At 44.2% G+C, this 12,711-nt stretch overlaps 2 protein-coding genes across 4 annotated transcripts; one reads left to right on the top strand and one right to left on the bottom strand.

Annotated features, from left to right (window-relative positions):
* The first annotated feature begins 1,425 nt into the window (after positions 1-1,425).
* On the top strand, positions 1,426-9,056 carry asah2 (N-acylsphingosine amidohydrolase 2). 2 transcript variants are annotated; one of them, XM_076028115.1, is made up of 20 exons: positions 1,426-1,576; positions 1,847-1,929; positions 2,796-2,939; positions 3,146-3,322; positions 3,413-3,540; positions 3,637-3,714; positions 3,822-3,942; positions 4,810-4,935; positions 5,032-5,118; positions 5,293-5,397; positions 5,510-5,591; positions 6,274-6,389; positions 6,488-6,582; positions 6,665-6,704; positions 6,798-6,896; positions 6,975-7,070; positions 7,634-7,780; positions 8,418-8,474; positions 8,558-8,646; positions 8,804-9,056. In XM_076028115.1, exons 1-20 carry the CDS (start codon positions 1,462-1,464, stop codon positions 9,006-9,008), a joined length of 2,190 nt encoding a protein of 729 aa, XP_075884230.1. In that variant the 5' UTR covers positions 1,426-1,461; the 3' UTR covers positions 9,009-9,056. The 2 variants fall into 2 exon arrangements, with proteins under 2 accessions (XP_075884230.1, XP_075884221.1); XM_076028106.1 differs by having other exon boundaries at positions 1,844-1,929.
* A 676-nt stretch (positions 9,057-9,732) lies between these two features.
* Positions 9,733-12,465, bottom strand: gra (granulito). Of its 2 annotated transcripts, none has more exons than XM_076028095.1 (7): positions 12,278-12,465; positions 11,462-11,544; positions 11,330-11,388; positions 10,712-10,769; positions 10,230-10,336; positions 10,086-10,145; positions 9,733-9,915 (listed from the first exon to the last, which is right to left on the bottom strand). In XM_076028095.1, exons 2-6 carry the CDS (start codon positions 11,541-11,543, stop codon positions 10,110-10,112), a joined length of 342 nt encoding a protein of 113 aa, XP_075884210.1. In that variant the 5' UTR covers position 11,544; positions 12,278-12,465; the 3' UTR covers positions 9,733-9,915; positions 10,086-10,109. The 2 variants fall into 2 exon arrangements, with proteins under 2 accessions (XP_075884210.1, XP_075884200.1); XM_076028085.1 differs by having other exon boundaries at positions 12,312-12,462.
* Positions 12,466-12,711: the final 246 nt, after the last annotated feature.

Raw genomic sequence — 12,711 nt, 5'->3', positions numbered from 1 at the left:
TCCTTCTCCTTCTTCTTCTTCTTCTTCTTCTTCTTCTTCTTCTTCGCTCACACTGATTGCTTACAACCCACGAGCCTAGCATTTCTCCAGAAAGACGCTATTCTAACATAAACATACTTTCGCCAAATGAAATTAAATAAGAATTTTAAAAAAAAATGACATTCATCTTTTCCTCTTTTTTTAACTCATGAAGTTAAGCATTAGCTTACCACACAATGAAAACATTCATTTGAACATTAACCCTAACCCATGAATAGACTTGATCAATTTGTTGCAGGGATATAAAATATTTTACACCAGTCCAACAACAACAATAACAGACTTCTGAGCACCATCTCTGACAGTGTCACCCTCTGGCGGTTCTTCAAGGAAGTTCTAGCATCTCTTTTGATGAAGCTGGTCTTCAGTTTTAATATAAACATTCGATCAACACAACCTTGTTCGAAACCAAACAGCCTCACTTCATTTATTGTGGGATTATGTAACAACTAATATTGGATGGATGGATGGATGGGCTCTGGTGAATGAACTTTGGAGTGAGCGAAGGGAAAACTTGGTTTATCAGGAGACAGATAACAACTGTGAAGTCGACCTGAGATCAGACTCAACACAAACACTTTCTCTGCTGCTTCCAGCTGAAGGTGAGTGCCTTTGTCTCTGCGTTCCCATGTGAATCTTGACTGTCTTGATTCTATTTTAATAATTCTAAATTCTTTCCCAAACCTTCGAGTAAATCTGACTCTTGTTAATTGCAAGGTGAACGGCTACTTAAACTGAGAGTAAAGCATGTCAGAAACAAGATAAAATTCAAAATCTTTGTTTCATGTACAGCTGGATGTTTGCAATGCTTGTAATTACCAAAAAAGATTTTCAGACCGTGTATAGATCATGGTTTTACGCCAAAGAAACAAGACGTACGACCATTATCTCGCGCAGATAAAGGTTTCCGCTCAGTGCTCTCAGGTTATATATCAACGTGCAAAGATCAAGTCCTGACTGATATTGTATTGAAATGCACAAGTGAAATCTTGAATCCCGGAATTTTAATTAATTTATTGTTTTGTATGTTCTGATTTTACTTTTTTTTTTTATTTGCCCTGGAAAGTGTCTTTGAGTTCTCTGAAAAGTGCTCGACAAATAAAATGTATTATTATTATTGTTATTATTATTATTATTAGCAGTATTATTATTATTATTATTATTATTATTATTATTATTATTATTATTATTATTACTATTATTATTATTATTATTATTACTTCTGTTGATTAAAAATAAAAAAATAACAGCACAGGACACAAAGAATCCGTAGCAAATATTTTGTCAACAATGTCTGTGTGTTCTGACAATATCACATGCGCTTCATTGCAGTTCCCTGCATATATTTTGTCCTATGTTGTCATTTTATGTCTCATTGCTGGAAACCGTCCCACTCATCACCGATCATCTTGGTCCCACAGGATGGCGAAGTTGTCAAAGGATGTTCTGCTCAAGGTGGCGTGTGGGTTTACCGTGGTCATGACATCGCTGTGCGTCGCATTAGTCTTGCTGCTGTTCGTCCACAAAACAGAAACAGGTAAATTAAACCGCACCCACTCACTGGAGGCAATACCCCTGGTGCTTGATTGTGTGTTAGCAATGAGGATTATTTCACAAACCAATTCTGATTCACTCGCCGCTAAGAACATTCTACAGCAGATGCACTACCTCCCGTCCGAACGTGGTTAAAGGGCGAGTAGGTCCAGTCCGGTCCAGTGGGCAGACAGAGAGCTGAGACTGATGGTTGATTGTCACTTGACTTCTGGAAACAATCTAGGAGTTTAAACTTCTGCTGTCCCTTTAGCAGTACAACCCACACCGGAGAGTGAGCCCTACCTGATCGGAGTGGGCCGAGCTGACTGCACCGGGCCACCAGCAGACATCCCCCTGGTGAGATCCATGGCACACTACACCCGAGCAACAATATGTAAAGTGAAAAGTGAAAGAGACAGAAATCAGACCAGTCAAGATGAGATGAGATTTGATGGAGACGTCTTGGAAGGTCACTCTATTCCCATAATGCACCACTGGGAGGAGGAGTTGGGAACTGCCCATTAGTTCGATAAATTGCCCATTGGTCCAATACTTTTCTCAATGTTCCAACCTCCCATTACGGTTAGGGTTAGTGCTAGGGTTAGGGGAGCTCGGACCAATGGGCAAATTATTGGACCAATTGGCAATTTGTCGGACTAATGGTAGGTCGGACTAATGGAAGGTCGGACTAATGCAACGCTCCCAGGGTGGGTTGACTGGTTAAAAATACCAAAATGGCTGAAAACAGACAAGCGCCTGTTGATGGTTGTAATGGTTTGATGTTGTGCCAAGTTACTGTTCCCTCACAACAGCAGTCTACAGGTAATTGACCTTGAAAGTGCAGCTGTTTCTGGATGGTCAGATAAACTCCAGCTCCAGCTCCACCTCCACGTGTCTGAGCTCCTCCCCAGTCCAAGTTAATGATGGCCATATTTTTAAAGCGGTTTCAATCTGTTACAACAATAACAGAAACTTTTTTTAAGGTAGGAAACAAAATAACGACACTCGTGCGCTCCTGTGGAGGTACTACTGGGCCTCATGTGTCCCACAGCAGACAGCCTCAAAGGAGCACAGCAGCTGTTCTTTGGTTGTTGTTTGGTTGTTGTTTTTTTTAACTTACAAACGATGTTGGAGTGTGTTTTAGAGGTTGTCGTCACTGTGACCACAAGCTGTGCATCACTGTGACCACAAGCTGTGCATCACTGTGCATGTGTGGTTTGCAGATGGGCTACGCCACCTCCGGGCAGACGGCTGCTGGCATACACACTCGTCTGTACAGCCGCGCCTTCATCATCGATGACAGCAAGCAACGAGTCGTCTTCGTCACCGTAGACGTCGGGATGATATCGCAAAGGCTGCGGTTGGAGGTACACACACACACACATTACACACACAAATGTGCATGTGCAGTTTACAAGACCTTGAAGCCTTTGCTGTAGTTTGAGAAAACATCCATTTTCCAGCATCCAATGAAATCATTGTGACAATAAACTAATGACTAATCTGACTTAAAATAATTTTACCCCTTTGATGATGTCTGTGTGTGTGTGTGTGTGTGTGTGTGTGTGTGTAGGTGATGCAGGCACTGAAGGAGAAATATGGGGATGTGTACCGTCAGGATAACGTGATTCTGAGTGGGACACACACACACTGCGGCCTGGGTGGCTACTTCCAGTACACGCTGTTCATGCTCTCCACCAGCGGTTACATCAAGGAGTCCGTTCAGCCTCTGGTCAACGGCATCGTTAAGGTGTGTGTGAGTGTGTGAGAGAGAGCGAGAGAGAGAGAGAGAGAGAGAGAGAGAGTGTTCTTCACGTTGTTGCTCTTCTCCTTTCTCCAGAGTATAGACATAGCCCACAGCACCATGAGGCCCGGCAGGATCTACCAGGGCCACGGCCAGCTGGAGGAGAGCAGCTTGAACAGGAGTCCTCATTCCTACCTGAACAACCCCGAGGAGGAGAGACAGAGGTGCGCAGGGGAAGACACTCTCATCTCTTTCCTGCTCCTCCGAGCCTGCAGCCTAAACACTCACGTCCTGCTGTTGTCTGTCCACCGCGGCCTCAGGTACAAGTGGAACACGGACAAAGACGTGACGGTGCTGAAGTTCACCGACCTGGATGGAGACGGCATCGGAATGCTCAGGTTAACATCACCCCTCAAACAGAGCCGCGCAAATAACAAGGATCAGCTGACTGAGTCCTGCCCCCGCCTCACACACCCCCAACACCAACCTATCCTTTTCCCAACAGCTGGTTCGCTGTTCACGCCGTCAGCATGAACTACACTAACCGCATGGTGAGCAGTGACAACATGGGCTACGCCTCCTACCTGATGGAGCAGGACAAAAATGGTGGCCAGTTGCCAGGACAGGTGAGACTGGGGGAGGACGTGGCAGGGCCGTGTTTGCTGTGTGTGTTTCCCCTGCAAGGCTTTCTGGGAAAGGATGCAGAACCTGCAAGGCTGACTGGAGGCAGATCATCAATGCAAGAAGGAAAAAAAACAAAGACATTATCAAGGGTCAATAGCTCCATTTCCACTAGAGTTTTTCGCGAAATAAAAGCGATATTTCAAAAATGTCCACAAAGTACAATTGTGATTGGCAGGTGTTGAATTGAATGATGTGAAACGCAGAAGCCGCAGTTCTGGTAAAATCTCATCCCCGCGAGATTTGACGAGAATTATGTTTGCTTCAGTTTTTTTGCCGTCCAGAATGGTTGTTATATTTTTCTCTTTGATGACCTGTAAAAAAAATATTCCGTCTCCTCCTCCGACCAGTCATAACGCGCATTTTCACTGGTCAGTGAACTGGGTCACGTGACCCAGTACGTCACATCCGCTGACGTGTCAATGTGAAAAAAGTGTTTCCATGACACTTTTGCGATTTGGATACGTGTGAAAAAAACCCTGATGAGAGCTTCAAAACCTTTTAGCCGTATTTTGAAGGTTTTTCCAAGTGGAGCTGTTTCCATCACCAGGTTTTATTGCCATATTTTGGTTTTGCATATCTAGGGGTCATGGAAACACGGCTAGTGTAGCTGATCCTTCTTCTTCTTCTTCAAAAAAAAAGAAAAGCAGTAATTGAATTTCACTTTAGGCCATTGAAAACATTTTATGATGAAAATACACCTTTATTTAACACACAGCATTTTAATCTGTGGAAGATTCTACATTTTGTGTGTGCGTCCTTTCAAGTATGGCAAATATAACAACATGTTTGGGGTGTGGTTGTGTCCACAGGGGAGGTTTGTTGCTGGATTTTCATCTAGTAACCTTGGAGACGTCAGTCCAAACATCAAAGGACCTCACTGTACAAACACGGGGCTGCCCTGTGACTACCTGAACAGCTCGTGTCCAGTGGGAGGGGTAATCACATGCACGTGCGCGCACACACAAACACACACTGAGTCACTCATTAAGCGTAATTAGTGGGCATTAAGTGTGTGTGTGTGTGTGCTTCAGACAAAGGTGTGTACAGCGTTTGGACCTGGAGAGGACATGTTTGAAAGCACAAGGATCATTGGAGACAACGTCTACAGGAAGGCCAAGGTTAGCGTCTGTGTGCACGTTTGTGCTTGAGTCACTTTAACCAGTAACACATTACAAGTTCAATTCAAAACGCAAACACGATGTGTCTTTAGATGAGAATTATGAGAATTTTTGAGCGGCGCCACTTTTTTTCCTCGTTGAATTTCTCTCTGACACCTCTGCTGCCACCTACAGGAGCTTTATGCCAGTGCAGTGGAGGAGGTGACCGGTTTCGTCAATGCGGCTCATCAGTGGGTCAACATGACAGATGTCAGCGTTGAGATTGACAGCACACGCACGGTCAGCATCAAAACAAAGAGGATCAGAAACCCCGAGGATACAGGAACAGTGAACTTACCAACGTATGTGTGTGTGTGTGTGTGTGTGTGTGTGTGTGTGTGTGTGCACGCAGGTCAGGACATGTAAACCTGCTCTGGGTCACAGCTTTGCAGCAGGAACCACAGATGGAGGAGGAGACCTGAACTTCACTCAGGGTGAGCCTGCAGAGCCCACTGTGTGTGTGTGTGTGTGTGTGTGTGTGTGTGTGTGTGTGTGTGTGTGTGTGGCCACTGTGTTGCTCCAAGGCCACAGCAGGATGTGCTGCTTCTGTCTCAGACATGTTGCTGATTAAAGACGCCACAATAAGACCTTGCAGTTCAAGGTTCAAGGTTTCTTTATTTGTACCCGTCTATAAATTCGACGTGCAGACAGGAAACTCAGCATTACATTCACAATAGGGGTCTAAATGCCGGCCGTTAAACTTTTTAATCCGGCCCGCTGGCCTTGAAGAAATTGTATTAATAGTAAGTAAGTGATAAAATAGATGTATTTCATCCATTTTCAGTGTTTCAACATCATTTCAATAAAGAACCAAACACCCTGGTGGGGCTTCAGCAACACTGATTTGGTTGTAACTTTGCGTTGCTTAATTTCTAATTGACATTGAAGCGACATGTTTTCTACTTATCCCATGATATATGTTGGGTGGCTCACCAAAACACTCCATCCATCTGCTGCTGCTCCGCTACCCCCCATGTTAAATTTCAGGACCTGTTGTGGACGGTCATACAGGAAAAGGAAAAACAGCACATACAAAGAAAAAACACAGGAGAAGCTAGACCTTATCCTCCAGGGAATGTCCCTCACTTGTCCTCTGCTGTCCCTGTCTCCATGCAGGCGCCGTGGAAGGCGACCCATTCTGGGATGGCATCAGAGACGCCATCTTGGGCGAGCCGTCCAAAGAGACGCAGGACTGTCAGCACCCCAAACCCATCCTGTTCAGCACCGGGGAGGTACTGTTGTGGACACACACAGGTGGGATTCTCCTGAGCAGGGTGTGATCAACAGGGTGTGTGTGTGTGTGTGTGTGTGTGTGTGTGTGTGTGTGCAGATGACATTTCCGCTGCCATGGCACCCTGAGATCATCGATATTCAGATGATCACCTTTGGCTCTGTGGCTATTGTTGCTGTTCCTGGAGAGATAACGTAACTGATCACTCATCACTATCACATGGATAATCTTTACTGGTAAACTGCTGATAAGCCGTTGTTGTTGTGACTTTAACAGAACGATGGCAGGGAGGAGACTGCGAGAAGCTGTGAAAAAGGTGAGACACGCCCACAATTATGCAAATGCACAGACATGTCCCAGCAGAATTAGATGGGACTGAGCTTTTTATGTGTGTGTGTGTGTGTGTTAGGGGCTGCAGTCGGAGGGTGAATTTGGCAATGTGCAGGTGGTGATCGCCGGCCTCAGTAACGTCTACACCCATTACATCACCACCTACGAGGAGTACCAGGTAACCTCAGAAAGCCCCAGCAGCGCCCGGATGCGCTGGCTGCTGTGCTGTGGGTCACAGTGATGCTCCTGCCCACAGGTCCAGCGCTACGAGGGCGCCTCCACCATCTTCGGCCCGCACACGCTCAGCGCGTACCTGCAGAAGTTCTCCGGCCTGGCCAAAGCCATCGCTCAGGTGTGAACAAAACACTGGTTGCTTGCTTTGCTGAACTCTTGCTACAGCAAGTAGAAGCTGTAGCATAACTATTAATTGTTGTTTTCATTAGTAGTTATGACTAGTGAGACATTTTTGGATGTTTGCACTTTTAATAACAATAGCCAATGATATTGTCTACATTTTTATTTTTCGATGTACTGGAAACAAACTGAACCAAAACCACAAAGCTGAGGAACTCTAAAATAATCTCCTTCTCAAAATGTCATCCAATTTTATATTGAACCTCACACCAGCATAGTTCAAATAGCTCCACTTCAAGCAAAACCAACTGTAACAAACAGGTGAAAGTAAAAAAAAGTAAAAAGTGAAGTACAGACACCTGAAAAATCAACTTAACATAGGTATTTGTACTTTGTTACTTCCCACCTGTGAACTTGACACCAAAGAAGGTAAAAGACGGGAGCGCTGACACAGCAGGTTCGAGGATCACAGCCAATCAGAGGCAGGAGGAAGCCACGCCCATGCCTCACTCATTGGTCAACCTGGATCTGAGCAGTGAGATAGAATGTGTCTGTTTCCAGGGCCGAGTGTCAGAGCTGCCCGCCGGCCCTGAGCCGCCTTTCTTCAACAACCCGCCAAACCTCATGACAAGTGCGGGAGCGGACAAGAGCCCGGTGAACACCAGCTTTGGAGATGTTCTGGAGCAGGTGCTGCCGCTCTACAGAAAGGTAGGACAACTCGTTATGGCCCTGCCTCGGGGCAACTAAAGCACAACATAAAGCCTCTCTGCCTTCCCCCTGCTCTCAAGGAAGACCATGCACACGTCCACAAGATGGATTTTATAGCATTGCCGAAATAATGAACCAAACGGTTCTTTTAAAGATCTTACCTATTAGAGGAAATGAAGAAATAAATGACAACAAATCAAACAACATTAGCTGAAAACTGGAGAAAGGGGTTTCAACACAAATGGCTTCCGTGCCTTACAGGCTAGTGGACTGTTTAAAAGAAGAAGAACCCAAGACATTACCAGTAGAAAGAACAAACTTGACATAGAGCACTGTGACAAACACTAGTTCTGCTACAAACTGCATGTGGCCTCCAGCTGAGAACAAGGAGAAGAAGAACAGAGAGTGATGAGCTGTGGTCCTCCTCCTTTAAATAGTAGCACCAGCCAATCACTCTTCAGCACATGGAACAAGGGAAGAAGAGGCACACAGGGTCAACGGCGCCACTTAGTGCCCAACCGACACATTGCGGACAGGAAAAACAGAACTGACAACAATGAAAACAGACACAGCACAGCGTGACTGACGGGAGAGAGCTCAGCCAAAACATTCTAACGTTTTGCTCTGGGTCCTGCAGGGGGACGTGGCCAGCGTCACGTTTGTGGCGGGGAACCCCAGACACTCTGGAGACATGGTAATTTTCCCAATGTTCCCGTCCTCTGCACACTTTTCACTGGTTCTTCCCTTCTGAACTCCTACGTCTTTGTCTTGTTGCAGAGGGATAAAACGTTTGTCACGGTGGAGATTCACGACAACTTGACAGACACCTGGGAGGTGGTCCATACTGATGCATCATGGGAGACAAGGTGGGTACTACAGCAGAGGTTACCAATGTGGTTGCTGTTCATATGACTCAGGACCCATGAAGTAGGTCTTGGGTTGAAAAAGGTTGGCGACCCCTGTACTTTAGGGACTAACGGCAGGTTTTCAGAGTTCATTGTGACAACTTGGCTCTGGCTGCAGGTTCCACTGGCTGAAGGGTGAAAGTAGCCTGAGCAACACCACAGTGGAGTGGTACATTCCCTCCACGGCCCGCAGTGGCACCTACAGGATCCGACACTTTGGACACTCCATGAAGAGAGTAAACTGGAAACCCGTCATCACGGCGTACGAAGGCACCTCCGATGTTTTCAAAGTGACGGCTGGTTATTACTTTTCGAAAAACTAATTTATCAAAGGTCCTCTGAACATCCAATTAAAGCATTTCACAATGGAATCACACCGCATCATGTCTTCTTCAGGGAAAATGCTGTCTTCTTGCTCCAACCAACAACACAATGGTCTTTTTTGTCAACTTATGTCAATTAATTGTGAATATCTATGGGAATGGGGGCCTGGCTCGACGGTACCGACATCCCCAGTGGGAAAGAATCATCCTCCAAAGCAGGAAACCGAGGAACCACTTCAGCTGCAACAGTTTTAATTGGTGGAGCATGAGTTCCAGAGGACTCCGCCCCCTTGACGCCACTACACAACCACACACACACACTGGATTGAATCAATCAATCAATATATATTTTTTAGTAAGGCTAGCTGCTAATCTGCTTTGCACTGAATTAAATCTAGTTTTGCAATGACACTTCAGATGTTTCAAAGCTCAGACTGACACCTGTTGGGAGTAAGATGTACTTCATCACTTCCCCAAACTGAAAACAGCAGACCTTGTTCCTCAGGCTTATTGCTATATTAGTTATGGTGTAGGCTTTTATTTGAGGTCTTAACATTGTTATTTTCCATTAATGGTTCTGCAAACCTTTTCTCATAAATCTCAGGGGCTGTTTTTGTTTCCAATCATCATTAAACAATAGAAATAATTCTGTTTCACAACAACGAAACAACAATAACTGTAAAAAAAGGAAACAAAGAACAATAAACTCATTATCAAGCTCAAATAAATAAGGAACGTGTTAGTAATTTTATTTTTGTGCAACTTCAAAAGTCAAAACAAATATTGAGTTAGAACAAAACTGAACAAAATAAATTAACGTCAACAGGGGAAAACAGCAAGGAAAACAACATAAACTCTCTGGAGTAGGAAAGACCTTCGTCAGGAGGAGTCAAGACTTTCTGCCATCCTAAAAAGAAAAAAACAAAAACACATCTCATTCAAAAAACGACATGAATAACTCATCTGAATGGAATCAATTTGAATTAAACCCTTCAAAAGCAAGAGGTGACGACGGGGTTAACATTCAGTAAATATCTAGTGATCTGGAAAACAGGGGAGTCCCACAGTACAACTCACCCATCTTCTTTCTCCACCATTCTGTTACATCTCATTCAGCCTCAAGTCCCTCAGGTCTCTCTGTTTAAGAGACATAAAGACACAGTTCAGCAGGGGGGGAAGGCATTGGATCATTTTGAGGATGAATAGCTGCAGCAAACTTACTGCCTCTGTTAAGACAATGGGATGCTCGGGTAAGAATTCAGGCTTCTTCCTGGCCTGAGCACAGTTTGCCAGGCCGATTAGAAAATCTCTGGAGTAAGAGAGTCTACCTACAGAAGAACACATACATATTTATACACATGCTGAGATAAACATTTTGCAGGTTCAAATGTTCTATTTAAAAATTAACAATAAAGACGATATGGGCAACAATTTTTAGAATGAAGTATGGTATTTTTGGATTGGTTTGGAAAAGTTAAATGTGACAATATATACTTTCCGGAAAGAGAAAAAAAACAGTCACAGACCATGTGAAGTGACCTAGCAGCCCTACCAAAACATTGATAGCAATTCTTGCTTTGACAATACATGGTTAGTTGTGTCAGTCTGGTGACTGGCAGCAAAGAATGAAAATGTGGCGAGGGTGAGGGCAACAAATTGTGGCCGATCTATATTAATGAAGCCGATGTAACAGTTTGTATCACCTTCTTTCTGTTTGTGCAGGTTGACAATCTTGAAGAACTCCTTAATGTCAATATTTCTCTGTCATGGGAACATTAAACACAGGAACAAAAGCTTTATTTGGAGCCAATCTACACGTGATCAGCATTGCTTCCATCGTCTTTAGGTGGTAAAAGCAAAAAGAAATGAGGGTTGGCAGTAACAGTGACACACTGAGGATTTCCCAGTTGTTTCTAAGCAATTTTGCCCTAAAGCGTCAGAATAATCCTGTGGGCAGGTGCCGCACTGCCAGACTTGAATTTAGCACATCCAAGCACTTTTAATTGTCTGCTGTGTTTAGAAGTGCTACATCTGTGTGTAGCTCAGCGATGATCCCTGCCATGCCCCCACACAGGCAGGCAGCAGGTCATGACATAACAAGGCCATCAGAGGCCAAAACATGAGCAGCGAGGGCTGGTTGCTTACATTCCCTTGCAAGTGCAGACTATAACTAACGACAGTCTACATTTTCACTCTCAGAATTAACTCTTCTAATGAGGGAGTTTGTAATCACAAAAGTAACTGTTTGAAAAGTCCTTGATGTATCATCAGAGAAATAGCATCGTTCTGAAATTTCCAGGTGTTTTCCACCGATCCCTTACCTCGATATCATCGTCCTTCATCACTGCCTGCACGCAGGGAGCAACACTTAGGTTGGGCTCTGAGAAAGTGATGGGATGAGTGAATTTAGTTCAATTCATCACTGAGAATCTTCGCCGGTGCAGCCTGCTTACCCACTACGGCATGGAGGCAGCGGCGCAACGGCCTGGCAGGCTCCAGGTGTTTTTGGAGGATTCTTCTCTTGGACACCTCCATTCTGCCATGAGCAAATATGTCTCAAAGCAACTATACAGAGCGACTTGTGAATAAATTATGGTTAAATTAAGATACTAGTGAACTACAAGGCCTGCGGACAGTCTTTTCAGAGGGGCAGCTGCATATTTAGGAATTACTAATTGCATGCGCCACCTGTCTGGATTGCAGAACTTTAACCAGTAAGCCACACTGAAAAATTTGGACACTGAAACAATTTTCCACCCAGGGTAGTGGGTGATAACAAGTTTGAAGGGAAATGCAAGTTGGAGTTTGACTAAGTAACTAAAATAATTCATATGTAAAAAAAAAAAAAAAAAAAAAAGCAGAAGGGGACTACAGAGCTGCCTTTTAGCCCGCAGAATAGTCTCCAACTGGCTCACTCGAGGCATCCATGATGAAAAGATTGCTGGCTGGCAGGCAGGCAGACAGACACAGACATGGGTGCAGCACAGACTGCATGATGGGGGCTAAAACTACTGCTAGCAGCGCTGCTGCCACTTTAGCAGTCCAGCAAGAGTTGAGCAGTACAGCGGATCATCACAACTAATTCAAAGAGATACTGTAAATTCATACAGGTCGAGAAGAAATTGTGACAAAAAAAACTGTGACATTAGAAAACGAACTTGATGCTCAGTTCTGAACTTGTGTGCGCTTGACGTGGTTAATAAAAAAAATAAAAAAAAAAATAAACTATTTTAAAGGTGTTGCTGGCATTCAAAATACACAACACTCACCGTTTAGCAAGAAATGAAATCGACGTAGATGTACCTTTTAAAGGAAACAATTCTTTGTGTGACAGTCGCCGCCCGTGTCTCAGCAAGTGTCCCTCGGCGTGGTCTCGCGCTTGCTCATCTCACTCACGACATGCCGACTCAAACCTTTACTTCCGGTCACCTCTTTCGAAATAAAATAAGTTACGATTGGTCGGCATTAGTTAGCACCGCCGGGAAATTCATCCGGTGTTCGACGCTTGGCTTCATGCTGGGTATTAAATGCAATTCTAAAAATGCAGCTTCTTCCCCAGTGGCTTAGATATGTAAATATTTGGATGCAAAACTTTCTAAATGTTACCATCATATATTATTTTGTCATTAGTGACCAAAACATTTTGTTAAATAATACATATACTGTATAAAGAAATCAGGCATCAACTTTAGAATGATGATTA

Source organism: Nelusetta ayraudi, unplaced genomic scaffold (genome assembly GCF_046127955.1).
Source record: "Nelusetta ayraudi isolate G7.1 ecotype Tasmania unplaced genomic scaffold, CSIRO-AGI_Nayr_v1 ptg000003l, whole genome shotgun sequence".
NCBI lineage: Eukaryota > Metazoa > Chordata > Actinopteri > Tetraodontiformes > Monacanthidae > Nelusetta > Nelusetta ayraudi.
Note: the sequence above shows the minus strand (reverse complement) of the source record. Positions and strands in the feature narration are given on the sequence as shown.

What these genes read in the sequence shown, in the direction of transcription:
- asah2 (XM_076028106.1), top strand. Translation starts at nt 1,462, where the DNA reads ATGGCGAAGTTGTCAAAGGATGTTCTGCTCAAGGTGGCGTGTGGGTTT. An exon ending in CACCAGCAGACATCCCCCTG is followed by an intron (nt 1,930 to 2,795) that starts GTGAGATCCATG and finishes TGTGGTTTGCAG; the next exon opens with ATGGGCTACGCCACCTCCGG. An exon ending in CCCGAGGAGGAGAGACAGAG is followed by an intron (nt 3,541 to 3,636) that starts GTGCGCAGGGGA and finishes CCGCGGCCTCAG; the next exon opens with GTACAAGTGGAACACGGACA.
- gra (XM_076028095.1), bottom strand. Translation starts at nt 11,543, where the DNA reads ATGGAGGTGTCCAAGAGAAGAATCCTCCAAAAACACCTGGAGCCTGCC. An exon ending in CTGCCTCCATGCCGTAGTGG is followed by an intron (nt 11,389 to 11,461) that starts GTAAGCAGGCTG and finishes TCACTTTCTCAG; the next exon opens with AGCCCAACCTAAGTGTTGCT. An exon ending in CCTGCACAAACAGAAAGAAG is followed by an intron (nt 10,337 to 10,711) that starts GTGATACAAACT and finishes GTTCTTCTGTAG; the next exon opens with GTAGACTCTCTTACTCCAGA.